This window comes from Balaenoptera borealis, assembly GCF_965194805.1.
Source record: "Balaenoptera borealis genome assembly, chromosome: 11".
In the NCBI taxonomy this organism is placed as follows: domain Eukaryota; kingdom Metazoa; phylum Chordata; class Mammalia; order Artiodactyla; family Balaenopteridae; genus Balaenoptera; species Balaenoptera borealis.
In genome coordinates this window covers 87,535,820-87,550,602 of record NC_138868.1, presented here as the reverse complement: position 1 = coordinate 87,550,602, position 14,783 = coordinate 87,535,820, and the positions used below count along the sequence as shown (strand labels likewise).

At 46.4% G+C, this 14,783-nt stretch overlaps 1 protein-coding gene across 10 annotated transcripts in view; it reads left to right on the top strand.

The window, feature by feature from the left end:
• Positions 1–14,783, top strand: part of LOC309606473 (uncharacterized protein) — a 91,763-nt gene that overhangs the window by 63,156 nt on the left and 13,824 nt on the right. For 3 of the 10 annotated variants that reach the window (XR_014231858.1, XM_082343613.1, XM_082343614.1), the window contains 2 exons: positions 1,153–1,207; positions 3,272–3,345. Coding sequence is in view for 2 of the 10 variants with exons in the window: in XM_082343613.1 (XP_082199739.1) it covers positions 1,153–1,207; positions 3,272–3,345 (129 nt within the window). In the remaining 8 variants the exon portion in view is untranslated. Of the gene's footprint in view, positions 1–909; positions 951–1,152; positions 1,208–2,142; positions 2,337–3,271; positions 3,346–6,882; positions 6,979–8,492; positions 11,535–14,783 lie in introns of those variants that run through there. The other 7 variants (XR_014231860.1, XR_014231861.1, XR_014231864.1 and 4 more) reach the window with 6 other exon arrangements.

Sequence of the window (14,783 nt, the reverse complement as noted above, 5' to 3'; positions counted from 1 at the left end):
TAGTAGGTGTTGGTTACCAAGCAGGAAACCAGGTTCCAGCCCAGCTTAGGTCACCTCAGTTTAACATTTGCTCAGTTAGAGCCCCCTTCCTACCCAGAGTCACTTAACTTAGCACTGTGGCCTTTGGGGAGGTGACACCCATCTCATTTTCCTATGTGAACCAGGAAGGGAAAGTGTCAGCTGTGAGGGAAAAATACCCATTAAATGTGTATAAGCTGCCAGATTGAATCATGAAGACAAATGTGTTTCTGAACTTGGCATTATTTTAAAGGCTGAAGTTCGGTATTGCATCAGATGAAAGTTTGTTTAATTCTCAATTAAGAATTGTTGTTATGCAGTGGCAGTGGCATGGGGACTTTTATGAGCTGTGCTATTGATTGAAATGATTCCTTCATTGGGTGTTGATTGAGTGATCTTTTGATTCCCTCCCTATTAACATGCTAATGGTTAGGGGTACAGACCCTCGCAAAGGCTCCCGTTGGATGGATGTCTCTGACCTTGCACTGTTCTCCCCAGAGGCCGGAGGTGTGGGGGTGGGGGTAGAGGGGTGTCTGGGGCTCATCAATGGCCTCATTAGCATATTGTAGCTCCACTCCCAAGGGTGACAAATTTAAAGAACATGGAACAAAATTAGGAAGATACTTTAAAGGTTTTAAATGGTGGGCATGTTCTGAGAATGTCTGGATCTCCATGTCAAGGGCGTCTAAGTCAGCCCCGGGAGCAGCTGGAGCCCAAAGGCCAGGCCTCTCTGTGCACCGAAATTACATAAGCTTTGAAGATATTTTTAGCTTCCTTCTCTCACTCCTCTTAATATTCTCCTGATTCTCTGTCTCACAAAGGGGGAAGGCTGCAAACTTAGGATACTGAGCTTTTGGTCTTCAGAAGTTCTGATGTTATTTTCTTTTTCAGATCTTCTGGGGCTAACCAGAAGCAGACACTGATGCAGAAGTGTAAGCTGGCTGTACTTAGAACCCTTCTGTGTGGGCACCAGGGAGGGTGGGGGTCGCTTCTTTGTGGGGTGATGTCTGCTCACTTGGGATTTTTCATTTTAAAATGAGATTAGCTGAGATGATATACATTCAAGTGCCTGGCATAGTACTGACAAATGTAATGTTTCCTTTTCTTCTCTCTCTCCTTCCCCATTTGAAATAGTCTAACTGGGACTCTGAATCAAGGTTATGGTAAAGACCTCAGGGATCTTGGGAAGGTAAGCATCCATTAATATTCATCATTCTTTCATTCAACAAGCATTGATTGAGATACACCAACATGCCAAGCATTGAGTTAGGTAGAATCCAAAATGATAAAAAAAAAAAAACCGAGATGCTCTTGGTAGTCTAGGAGTCTAAGCTCATGTGCACATGTGTGCATGCATGCATGTGCATGTGTGTGTGCACGTGCATGCATAAGGGGACATGGGGGCCTCGTGCAAGCTGTCACCTCATGAAGGAAACAAGTAAGTTCATCGTGTTCCTTCATATCTCCTGTCCATGTAGATCAAAAGAGAACCAGAGACACCCAGGGCTAAGAAAGCCCTGCTCTGCCATAGCAGCCTGGGGGCTTGGTTCTGATCCTGTTCTAAGCAGCTGTGTGATCTTGGGCAAATCACTGTACTCCATGAGCTTCAGCCAGTGGTATAATGCAGTAGCCTGGCAGCAGGAGATAAGCAGGAGAGGGCATGCCCTGTATAAACGTATTCTCAATGTTCATTTTGTGGATTGAATCAAACAAGGTGATGGGCAGAATTCTGCCCCGGGCTGTGAGCTGTGGGCACTGGATGAGATGATCTCAAGGTTCCTACAGCTCCAGCACTCAAGAATTCAAGGACACTAAGCCTCCTGCCACTCTTCCCTGTGCTGTTCCCGGTAGGGTTAGTCTGCCATAGCCAATACTTACATGTGTAAAATAATGACATAAACCTTTGAAAGAGAGGGTTTTTATTCCTATGACAGTGAGTCACAGGCTCTTTGAGAAAGTATTTGGTGAAGCATCAAGTTACAAAGTTTGGATGAACCACTGATAGAATCCACCCTGGATCTAATATCAGAAGGTCCAGAGCATCCAGTGACCTGGTTTTCTCATCTCTGTACAGTTGAGTCATGGACTCTCATCCCTGCTGATTTTTCTTCCTACATCCATTAGGTCATTGGACATGTTTTGTTCCTTGATGAGGGAGACAGATATGGGCGCTAAACTCCAGGAGATGCTCCATTCCTTACCTGCATCAACTCTCTCCAAGGCTATCCTTAGGTCCTCATCTGCCCTGAATTTGGGAAGTCAAGACTTCCAGAAACCTTCAGGCAGGAGTCTGCCCCAGGAGGCTGGCCTCATGGCAGGTACTGTTATCCTAATTTCTGACAACAGTGTGATAGGAGGGTCAGGTCTTGGAGATCAAAAAGATTTCCTCGGGAAGACATGGCCTTATTCTAAATTTTGTGGGTCAGGAAATATAATCCAGATAAAACAACCTTTGAGGGTGCCCAGTAGAGAGGTCCAGTGGAAGCTGACTGTCTAATTTGCTTGCCTGGCTGTGCATTCACATGAAGTCTGCTAGTAGCGGTGCCTTTTTCTAATTTGCACAAGGGAACCTTATGGGATTGTCCCCTCTCACCCGTTCTCAGTAAGTGAGAATAGAAATGGATTCTTGGTAGAGGGTCCACAGATGCCCCCCACTCCAAATCCCACATTCTACACCTTTTCACTAATTGTCCCAAACTGGGCAGGGGATAGGAAGAAGTTGGGGGTTGGCAATAAAGCAGTGTGGGTGATAAGGTGGCAGAGGGCAAGGTTTAAGTCTCGGCCGCCTGTAGAGCTCTCACAACCCCAGATCCAAGAGAGGGCTATAATAGATACAGACACACTAATACATACAGAGGTGCACACACAGAGATATACACACATGCTGATAGACACACATCCAAACCCTCAGGATGCACCCAGACACACTCTCTGTGGTAGACATGGGGATGCATCATCACACAGATCTTCCATTGGTAACAAAGGATTTATTTCCCAGCTGCTGGGGGTGTTGCCAGAAGACAGCCTTCAGCCATCAGCCCTTTGTGCATGGCCTCGCCAAAGTCACATTTCCTTCCAAGGGCGGCTTGAGTCCAGTGACTGAGTGGGGGTTGGAGGGTGGCTAAGAAACACCCGGCCTCCTTGGTCCCACTCTCGGGTAATGCATGTAAAGGTGGTCCATAACCCTGATTCTTTACGCCTTCATGGATTGGCCTTGTTTTCTAAACGTCTTCATTCTTTTATTCTTCTCTAGCTACTCTCCATTCTTCCCCATCAGCCTTCTGACACCACCACATCCCCAAGGCCTGGCACAGCACGAGGCATGTGGTAAGTGCACAATAGTTCTGTGTTGAATGCTTGAATGAAGGCAGAAACTGGATGACTGAGCCAGGAGGGGATCCGGAGGAGATGCTTATACTAGATGGGAGGTTAGAGTAGGTCACCTCAAGGGTCTCTTCCAACCCAGACTATGAGCCAGTGATTCTGAGAATTGATGGGCACTGTTTCCCATCATGGGAGGATGATGTCCTCTCCATAAACCTCCACTCACTTCCTTATGTCTCCTCCCTGCTCCCTCGCCTCTTCCCACTCTTCCCTTCTCCCTGACCCTCAATCCGCATTTCCTGGGAGTCCAGGTCTTGTCGATGGCTCCTCTCCCACTTATCTCATGACTCCATCCCAGTCTTTCTGTTCCCACCTCCCTGGTTTAGCTCCTCCATAACAGTCCTTGAAGGGATCTGGGCGTCCAGACTGCCCCTCCCGTCCATTCCCCACACTGCAGCTGAACCTTCTCCATCTCCTGCCCAAACCCTCCTCCTCCCCTGATGTTGCACACACAGCCCTTCAAGATCTTTCCAGCTTCCACTTCCCAACACGCCACTTGCACCCTACATGTCCAGTTCCCCATCTACACCGTGATCTTCTGCATCCCCACCCCTTTTCATTTCTGTTCTCTGTGCCCAAAGGGCTCTCTCACAACTTCCTTGCCCACATGGTTACTCCTACTCACCTTCAAGGTTCTGATCAGTCTGGTGTCTCCCAAGCCCCAAGTCCGACTTAGATGCTCCACTTCTGTGCTTTCCAACGCTCACTGCCTCCTTCTGTTAAACCACTCTACACTGCTGTATCGTGACAGTTGGTTCTCATTGCCATATCCCCTGCAGGGACAGTGTCTAATTTCTCTATGGGTCCTAAGCACCTGACACAGCATCTGGCATACAGTAGAATCTCAATAAATGTGGAACAAATGAATGAATGATTATATGGATATACGAATGAATGGTTATATGAATGTTTCTCCCACATTACCCTCTTTTGAGAGTCCTCGGTGTGGGACAGGTCCTCATCAGTTGGATGGGGGCCTGCACATACTGTGGGAGGGCAGCAGGTGGGCATGGGAAACGCTTTGCTATCCTGGATTTCTTTCATCCATAGGAAACCAAGAATACTTAAGAGAATCTCACTTCCCTTGACTTCTTTCTATCCCTGACATCTGAACAGTGACCCCAGGTTCCACTTCCACCACTGGTTTCTTTTCTTGGGCTGGAGCTGTGGAGCAGGGGCATCCGGGCACTAACCCTTTGGAATGCCCACATTCTTCTTCTCTCTTGCCCTCCCTTGCCCACTCCCCTCTCCTCTCTCTCTGGACCAGTTGCTGAGTACTCAGCCTCTGGCTTGCATGACAAGAATGCTGTCATCTGAGTCACTCCAATTTCTGCCTGATGACTGTGGATCATTTCAAACATCCTCTGATCAATTTGCAGTGTCCAGCAGGGAGCACATCACTGAATCATTAAGCAATGTATCTCTTAACTGGGCTTTGTGTGGAAGGTCAATTGTGCTTTCACTCCAGAAGCCACAGAACTTCCAGGATGCCCAGGAAGGACAGTCTCTACCAGGGACACACAGACATGCACTCCCAGAAGACACCAGATGACCCAGGACCCCCTGCCTGGCTCAGAGGGATTGACAGACCCTCAAGACCACTGCCTGGTCCCAACCTCCCTCAGGTTCCCATTCAAGAATCTAGGTTAAATACAAGTAGAAATTCAACATATGCTATTAGTTGAATTTCTCCTTGTACTTAACCTAGATTCTTCATGCTGCAATGGCTCTTGTCTTCCTATTTTCTTACAGGACAGGGCCTAACCTAGACAAAATCGTGTACTAGAAATTTGCCCTCAAGATTCCACCATTTCCATTCTTTCTGAGGCACACTATGTGACCTGATGTTACCCAGGGACCATTTATTTTTGGAAGAATTAATTCATTCCCATGTATTACTGATCTAATACCCACCAATCACCCCCAGCAACTATTTTATCTGAAGAAAGAAACAGAGGGTTAAAACATGCTTAACTCAAAGGTTTGTATCCTAAATGGTGGAACTGTAGACACTGACATGCCCAAGAGAATTTGGAGCAAAGAAGACTTGTATCAGTATCAGCTCTACCTGGACTTAGAGTCAAGGTCTTAGAATGTTAGAGTGGGAAGAGAAGGTTGAGATTATCTAGTCTCTCACCTTCTTGCTGCAAATGAAGAAACTGAAGCCCAAAGAGACACTCACTTGGTCACGGGCTGGGTCAGCATTAAAAACTCAGTCTTCCATTTCCTACTCCAGCGTTCTCTCTATTAAAATAATTGTTTACCTTTCTTGAGCACATACTACATGCAAAGCATCATCATGAGCTCTTTACAAGTATGTATTAACTTATTTAATCTTGACAATCCTGTGAGGAAGGTGCTATAATTATTCCCATTTTACTGAAGAGGCAACTGAGGTGCAGAGAGGTTAAGTGAATCTCCCAAGGACACAAGCTAGGAGGTGACAGGGCTTCTGCTCTTACCCCCTACACTTGACTCACACAGCACCCTCACTGTGTTTCAGGGACTCCTCTGAAGCCCTGTTGTGACATCGATTTTCCACCACTTTCCATTCTTTCTCGGGCATCTGTGCTTTCTCACAACAAAAAATGCATCCCACATTCCCTGCTCCACCCCTACATTAAAGGCTAGAAGACCTCATAGAAAACCCGTGTTCCAGGCAAAGAGGTGCCACTGTTCCCTGACAGACCTGCCTGCCTGCACCCCTCTCATGTGGTTGGTTGTCACCAGGGCTGTTATTAAAGCCAGAAATAGGCTCCTGAGCGCTTTCGTCCTCCTCCAAACTTCTCGCCCAGGAAGTTCCCACATGTCTGTGGTATCACAGCACTCCCCCTCCTCCTCCTATGACGTCATCCACACACCCCAGCACCCTCCCCCCAAGCCAAGTTCCCACCTGCCCAGGCAGGAGACACAGACTATATCACATCCCAAGAAAATTTTTAATCATGAGATGCATGAGAAATAAAATCTTTCTCTGGTTGGGGTCTATATTTTCCCATCTGCCTCTGCCCCTCCCAAGGGGACAATCCATTCTGGCTACACATGTCAGCATAGCATCTCCCCAGGATGAGGTGAGGCCTACACATGCTACTCTTTCTCATCCCATTGCCACCTCCTCTTCATCATGGAACCAGCCAAGATCCTTCCACTCTGAAAACTCCCACACCCACATGGCATCTCCACTCAGCTGTGTGTTTATCTGGGTGTAAGACTTTGTGTTTGTGTGTGTGCGGCCAGGGTGGGGACCTGTGGGGGACATAGAGTTGGTCCATCTGTGGGAACTGGTTTAAAATAGACTAAGTTCTCAGGCCCAGGATGGACGCTCACACCAGGTCCAGATAGATCCACTGCCTTTATCCCCACCTCCAGAGCAGGGAGGGTCTGGGTGTGGTTTAGGCATCAAGAATGGGAAATGAATGGCCAAGAGTCCAGGGCTGTATTCTATTAAAACATGCATATTGGCTTGATTATGTCTTTCAGAAGTGGAATCCAGAGCAGCAGATAGGACTTTTCCTTTTTACCATGCACACTTGCTGTATTCATCAAGTGTCACTTTGGTGCTCGGCACTGTGCTAGGTATGGAGCATATACATCAAGGAAAATGGGTCACAAAATTTAATCACATTACAACTCACAAGTGAGGGGAAATGAGCTCTGTTATGTGTAACTAATCTGGTCTTTTTTCCCAGAAAAAGTGGGGAAGGGTGGGAAAAAGTAACCAAAGGTCCAATCTGGTTTAGAGCTTGAGTTCATCCAATAGTGCAATAGTTCTTTTAGGAAAGTGCATGTCTCCTGAACAAAAGATGCTCAGTCTCTTGTACTGCTCCTTTTTCTCCCCTAAGATTGAAGAAGGAAGGGGAGGGCTTTATGCAACCCCATGGTGGAGGGAAGTTTCAGAGTTCTCCAGTTCCTTTGGTCTCTAGAGCCACGTCCCTTCCCTCATGGCTGATCTTTGTCCTACTGGTGTTGTAAGCCAAGCTTGCGCTTGAGTAATTTATGACCTAGTCTCTCTGGATTTGGCCAGAGCCCATGTTTCCCTGCCTCCCCTGGTACACTGGCTGTACCTAAGTTCTGTTGGGACTAAGGACTCCCTGAGGTCAAATTGTATCTCCCAATGTTGGGTGTCTACCCACAGCCTTCTCTCATGTCTGTGGTGACCTGCTGTAGAAAACTCCTCAGAGGACCCTTGGCTACTTCTAAGTCTTGTCTTCGCCTTACAGGAACCAAGGGTGGTCAGGGAAAGCCCAACCTTCAGGCTTCCTTCTGCCCACTCGTGCTGTGGTCTGCTCTATCCTGCAAGGCTGCTTTTATGACTTTCTTATTCAATGTCATTAAATGCTTACAAGGGCAGGGATAGTGCTTATTTTTCTTTTTATCAGCAGAATCTATTTCAGCACTGGGCATACAGTTAGAGTTCAATACATGTTTACTGAATGAATGAAATATGTTCAGCAGGGCTGCACATTATTAGGGCCACATAGCATCCTTTGGAGGAAATTAGCATCTCAGAGGGAGATGACAGATGTTTCCAGAAAAACTAAAAGAGGAGCTGACTATAAAAGTAGTTAAATTTTGTTGAAAAATTACTATGGGTCAGGTACTGTGTCAAGAGCATTGCAAACACATTTCCTCAATTAACTCCCCAGCAAATCTTTGAGGTAAGTGGTCAAGATCATTATCAGCATCATTTTATAGATAAGGAAACAGGCCTAGAGACATTAAGGAACTTGCCCAAAATCACACAGCTGGAAGTTGCAGACCTTGGACTTGAAACCCATGTCTGAAGCATGAGCTCTCTCCTTTCAGCCTAGAAGCTTCATGGGAGCCTCCATAGAGGTGGGCCTCCTAGGACTTCAGGAACTAGCAAAACTGTGAAAAACCCCAAGAGGAAAGAAATTCTGATTTAATGGAGCCCAAGAGTCAGCAGGAACCCAAGTCCCAATTTAAAAAGTAAAGAAGAGACAAATGTAAATCCAAGGAGGAACTTCTGTAAAAACCCAATGCCCTAAGGAAGGTCAAATAATTCTTATGTTCTAGCAGCTTCTATCCTAGGAGATGGACCAAACCTACATGCCGCTGTCTCTTTTCAGTGCAGCAGCTTGGGAACTCAGGATAATGGATCCTCGAACATGCATAATGCAGGATGGAAAAGCATCTTTCTCCTCTGGGGCTGGCAATGTAATTTCATACTAAATTTACTGCGGTTTATGTAATTCTTTTCATTCACACCAGAAGGAGTTTCTTTGCTGCTTCCCTTTTCAGAAACTTGGAGACCATATATCTTTGCAAAGTAGATTTTTAAAAATAAAACAGAGAAGAAAAACCAGAGAAGCTCTTAAGTTTCCGGCCTTCTGCCTGGACCAGCTTATTATGCTTCTTCCTTTCCAGAATTGATATGGTAAATGTTAATGCAGTAGCACTGGCTCTGAAAAGCCTAGGTCTTCCAAGAAAGCAACCTTCAAGGAGGAATTCTGCAGCTTCCTCTCCTCTGGGGAGTTGGAGGAGCCAGAGGTTGGGGAAAAGACAGAGACAGAATTGCCCCATCAGTGACTTTCAGGAGAATGTGAACAGGTGATACAGATCTTATCTCCATGAGTCCCTACTCTTTTTCCACTGTCTGTCTCCTGAGCCATCTCTGATTCCTTCAAAGGCCTTTGCTAGCAGTGTCCAAAGTGTCCAAGCTCCTCTGTCTCCTGGAAGAATCTACCTCTTTCTGCTCCTCAATGAAGGAAGGACAGAGCCAGGAGATGGAGCAGAAGAGGGGCAGGCCAAGCTCACCAGAGGGCATATGTCCTGGATACTGGGATCCTAGCCAGTCTGGACGTTGGTCCTTTCAAATTCCTCACCACCACATTTCTAATACTGGGAATATCGATCTTGAGCTGAACTTAGAATAAAATCCTCCCTCAAATTGCACAAAGCCCTGTAAGCAGCTTCCTCCAGCCCTTTTTCCAACCCCATCAGATGCCATCGCCTATCACACCTGGGCACAGTGATGTCGTTTCTGCTTCTTTAACACACCAGGCTCTTTCCTGCCTTCGTGGAAGCCATCCCCTTTACTTGGAAGTCTGTGCTGTATACATCAGCTGGCTCCTCAAGCTTTGCATGGGAACCTAATTGTCTTCTCGTCAGAGAGGTCTCCCCGACCACCCTTTCTACAGCAGATCTCCCCCACCTCCCATTCCCTCACATGTTAAATTTCCTTCATAGTATTTTGCACAAGTCATGATCTCCTTTATGTGCAATTTGTCTACTGTCTGAGTCCTCCACTGCAATGTTCTCCAAGGGTGGAGACCACATCTTTCTTGTCCCTGCTCAATCTCCAGTGCTTAACACAGGGCTCAGACTCAACAAACATTTATCAAACGGATAACTGAATTCCAGCTGTCTATGGTGCACACAGACTGCGAACTCTTGAGGGCAGGGGCTTCTTTCCTCTCTGCAGCCCCAGCACATGGTGCAGAGAAGACTCTGGCACTATTTATGAATAAATGAAATTGTCCCCCTCATTCTGTATTAGAGCCGTTCTACTCCTAACTCCTGTAGAGGAGTCCATCTGATCAACCAGAGACCAGGAAGGCAGAGCAGGCCAGGCATGCTGCAGGCCACATGCCAGTGTCCAATTATCAGGTGACATCATCTCCAGATGAGTTGGAAAGAAAATGATTATCGTAAACAGTCACAGCCCATTGACTATTTCTCTGGCATTTATAATCACTGTTAGACAGCTGCGCCTGGTCCCTTTCCCACGCCTGCTCTAGAGAGCTGAGGTTTGCTGTTGGGTTTTGGTAAGGGTGTTTTTCCTGGCTCATTGCTGGAAAAGGCTTTGGAGAGCTTCTAGTATCTAGCCCAACCTCTCACCCTTCTCAGTCCCTCCACCCCTCCAAGGTCAAGGAACGCACCATTTCAAGAGGCAGGGCCTCCTGTCCTGCACAGCTCTGGGCTTTGCGATTTCTTGCCCAGGTGGAAGCCAAAAAGTCCTTCCTGTGACTTCATCTGTTGGTCTAGACTCTCCCACCTGGGACCACATTCTAAGGATGGCCCCATAGACATATAAGATGATACTGGGTCTTTCTGTGGCCCCAGCGATTATTCTACCCCAGTGACACTTCCTGTTCCTTTGTCACTGCTGTTCATTTCTTCTTTCCTGTGGGCCCCAGGCCTCTCCAAGGGGGCCTCTGTTCACACTGGCTGGCATGCTCTTGCCCCAAACCCAATCAGTAGGAAGTGGGAACCCAGTATCTCAAATTCCCTCTGTTGTGTTTAAGGTACCTTCCCTACCCCTAGGGTTGCAGAAGGAAGGAGGAGTTATTTTGCTTCCTTGATCAGGGGTGATCAAGAAACCAAAAATGATGAAGTTTCAGAATCCTACTATCTTTTTACACATCATGGTCCCGAATCTGTAACTGCCCTTCTTGCTAAGATGGTAACTGGGCACCTCATTGAGGAACGACTTTTACTATCTTGAGGGTGGGATTTGTAACAGTCCCCTTTCTTCTAACTCTTCCCTCTTAGGCTCCTCACTCTGGAAGATGTTGCTATTAGGTGTGCCTTAGTCTCAGGTGGGCAGTTTGCTTCTCCAAGTGGCTTTAAATTGGGGAGCAGCCAACCCTTGCCTTTATCTCTAAGGAATAGCACAGCTGTGGGGATTTCCTTATAGTCCCGACCCTCCTCTTAGGAGAGGTTAGCAGCCCTAGTCCCCAAATCATTCTCATGTGCCATGGTCTCAAGTCCCTTCTCCTGCCTGACAGTTTCCCTCTGGTCATTCTTTAGCCCATCAGTGTCAGGAATAATAATAATAGATTGTTGTTATGAGATTAAGCCAGTGATATAAGAATACCCAAATCCTGCCTTCAAACAATCTGTATCTCCATATGTTGGCTTGTTTGCTTGTTTCTTTCTTTTTTAAATAAAGTACTTTCTTTTTTTAAAAAAAAATTGAGATATAATAGATTTCTGCATTATTTAGCTCAGGCTGTCATAATGAAAAATACCATAGATTGGGTGGCTTAAATAACAGACATTTATTTCTCACAGTTCTGGAGGCTGGGAAGTCCAAGATCAAGATGCCAGCCAATTCGGTTCCTGGTGAAGGCCCTCTTCCTAGCTTGCAGATGGCCCCTTTTTTGCTACATCTTTACATGGTGGCAGGTGGGGGGGGCTGGGGGTTGGAGAGAGAGAGGTCTTCTTATAAGATCTCTTCATATAAGGCACTTATCCCATCATGAGGACCCCACCCTCACGACCTCATCTGAATCTCATCACCCCAAAGGTTCTATCTCCAAATACCATCACATTTGTTGTGGGGTGGTTAGGGCTTCAACATATGAATTTGAGGAGGACACAATTCCATCCATAGCATTTTCCAGAAGAAAATATATGCATAAATGAAGCAAAGAAAAGAGTTATTATCAGTTAGGAGCATATCCCCAAACCCCAGAGCTGAGCTCAACAAAGCTGGGCCCGTATAAGAGAAAATTCCTTTTGCTAGGCCTAGGTCTGAGTCAGCCTAGAGCCAGAATTGGTACAGCCCCAAAGTCTGCCTGGTTCTGTGCCTTCTCAGTGGCCACACTTGAGTCTCAGATCTTAGCCTCCAATGGGAGAAATGGCAGCTCCAACCCCACCCACAGCACCAGGAGAAAAGGAGCAAAGAGCGAGAGAGACTGTTTTCTCTGATTTAAGAGTAGAATGGTCTGGGTCTCCTGGCCCAGGTCTTCTCAGGCCGGTCAGTGGTCCTGGCCCTAAAACAGTCCCATGAGAAGAGGGGGAGGAAGAGAGTCAGAGGGAGAGATGCTGGGGGCGGGCCCTGGTCACGAGTCAAAATCAAAAGGGGAGAGACCACACTCATATGCCTGGATATGTTAATTTTTTTGAAAGTTTCACCCTTTTAAAACATGACTCAATTAGGTACCCTTGAGTCTGACCAATCCAAATTGGGGGTGGGGGCATTTGGGGCAAGCACTCAGTGATTTAGTGCTCTCCCTGGAAGCCCAAACTCTGTACCCATTTAAAAGAGAGTCACCCAGAATGGCATACAGGCTTTATATTTGGTCATTTTTACTTCCCTTAACCTAAAGTTAAGGCACAGTAAACATGTATTTATGCAACTGGAGGTTGCTTGAGATCTTTTAGCAGCTGCATCTCACTGTTGGATTATTCCAAGTTTTTGTATGTTCCACCAAACCCCCAATAGTTTCCCCGTGAACTGCTTTCAAGTCAACTATTCCCCACCCTAAAATTGTATAGATGGTCATTCGCACCTACATTTGGGAGTTTACATTTATTTCTGCTAAAGGTTTTCATGTTGATTTTGGCCCATCATTGAAACCCATCAAACTTATTCTGAATTGTAATTTGCTGAACAGCATATGAACTATTTCTGCTTCTCCACTTCACTGGGATTTTCACTGCAATGTCTCAAGAGTTGCTGTTCAAACTAAAAATGTCCTACTTAGCATTCATCCAACTGTCTCCCTCACTTCTTCCAAAACAGAGCTCAAAGCTAAAGGTTCTCAAGAAGGCTTCCAAGATTAAAAGGGGGCAGAAATGAAGCTCTTTCCTTTTCGGACAAGGGGAAACTCCACAGAGCTCCTGCTCTGAGTGGCCTGGGGCTACTCATGGATTTCAAAGGGGGAAGGTCCATTCTTAGAAATGAAGAGGACAGACTGTCAAACTGCATAATGTTGAATGTGCTGTTTCCGGGAAGAGAGAGGCCTGTGCCTTCAGGTGAGAGGTGTCCCTGTGACCCCAAAGACATACTGGTCCTCTGCCTCCATGCCAGCCTGCTTGAGCCAGTAACCTCTTCCAGAAAGAGAAAGAAATTATCCAAAAAACCATCTCTGTGAGCTCCCAACCCCCAGCCCACAATCAGAAGGAGCAGCTGAAACCAAAGAACAACTGTAATGTTCTGGTTTAAGAAAGGCAATATAGTTTGGAGGTCAGGTGCTCAGAGTTCTGGGTTCGAATACTGGCTCTGCCCCTCATGCATGGTTTAGCCCTGGGCAAATGCTTCTGCTTTATAACCTTCAAAGTTTCCTCATCTGTAAAATGAGATACTTTATGGTTTCTACCCCTGGAGGATAAAGTGAAATAATAACTATAAATCACCCCATTTAGGGCCTATCCCATGGGAGGCGCTCAATAAGTGATCACACTCGTCACTGTTTAGGTCGCTCTTTTCTTGGCTCATCTTTGATTAGAAACATGTGGGAAGTCTCAGTTATTGGCACCGATTTCTCACTTGCAAGCATGCTGGCCACAGTGTATATTTAAAACAGAAGTTTTATTAAAAGCACAAAAGATCAATAAGCATTATGTTCTGAAACCAGAGAATCAGTGATGTTCACTGAACTGCCTCTCACTGTCTCTGAGCCAGTGCTTGTGAGTCTGCCTCTGTTTCAGTTTTCTATTGCTGCATAAAAAGCTGGACAACCTTAGTGGCTTAAACTGCAAGGATTTACTATTTCCCTATGATTCTGAAGGTTGGCCAGGCTCCGCTGGGAAGTTCTCCTCCACATGGTATTGGCAGGGGTCACCGGTGCAGCTGGCTTTGCTGGGAGCTGGGATGGGCTAGAACTTCCCTGGTAGCTCCACTCACACCGGGTACTTCAACTGGGGTGGGTGGAACAGCATGGCCTGGCTGGACAATTCTTGCTCTCCATATGACCTCTCTTCATGTAGTAGTTTAGTGTGACTTTCATTACGTGTAGGCTGGACCCCAGTAGGGTGAAAACAGAAGACTCTAGGCCTCTTAAGGCCTAGAATTGGAAGTCATGCAGCATCACTTCTGATACATTCTGTTGGTCAAAACAAGTCACAGGGTGAACCTAGATTAAGGGAAGAGGACATAGGCCCTACTTCTTGATGGGAAGAGCAGCACACAGGTACAAAGATGGGAAGGATTATTGGTGGACATTTTTGCAAACAATCTACCACACCCTCTTGCTCCAGTATCTATCCCAGCCTCTTTAAATGGAGCTGTAAGCAAGTGCTACCTGGCGGAACCCAGGTGCTAGCCAGGCCCTGGCTGCCTCCATTCTCCCAGTCTCACTGGCTCTTCCTTCTGTTCGTGTTCTTTTGTCCTCTCAGCACCATGTGCCTCTTCATCGTGACTCTTCATGCTCACTTGGGCTGAGAGAATGGTGGTCATTCCTTCCAAGCGTATTATCCCAAATTGGTACTTTTACAACATATTTTTAAAGGAAATACGTTGACTCGACAGTTCTTAAGACCATGATGGAATGACATTAGAGACAGTAAGGAAAATATGGGCACATCAAGAAGGTCCTAAAAGGCACCTATTCTATGTATTTTTGACCTTCTCTCATGGAAGGATCTACAAAGCTCCAGTAAGAGGGTGCTAGGCTAAGGTCCCTCATCTC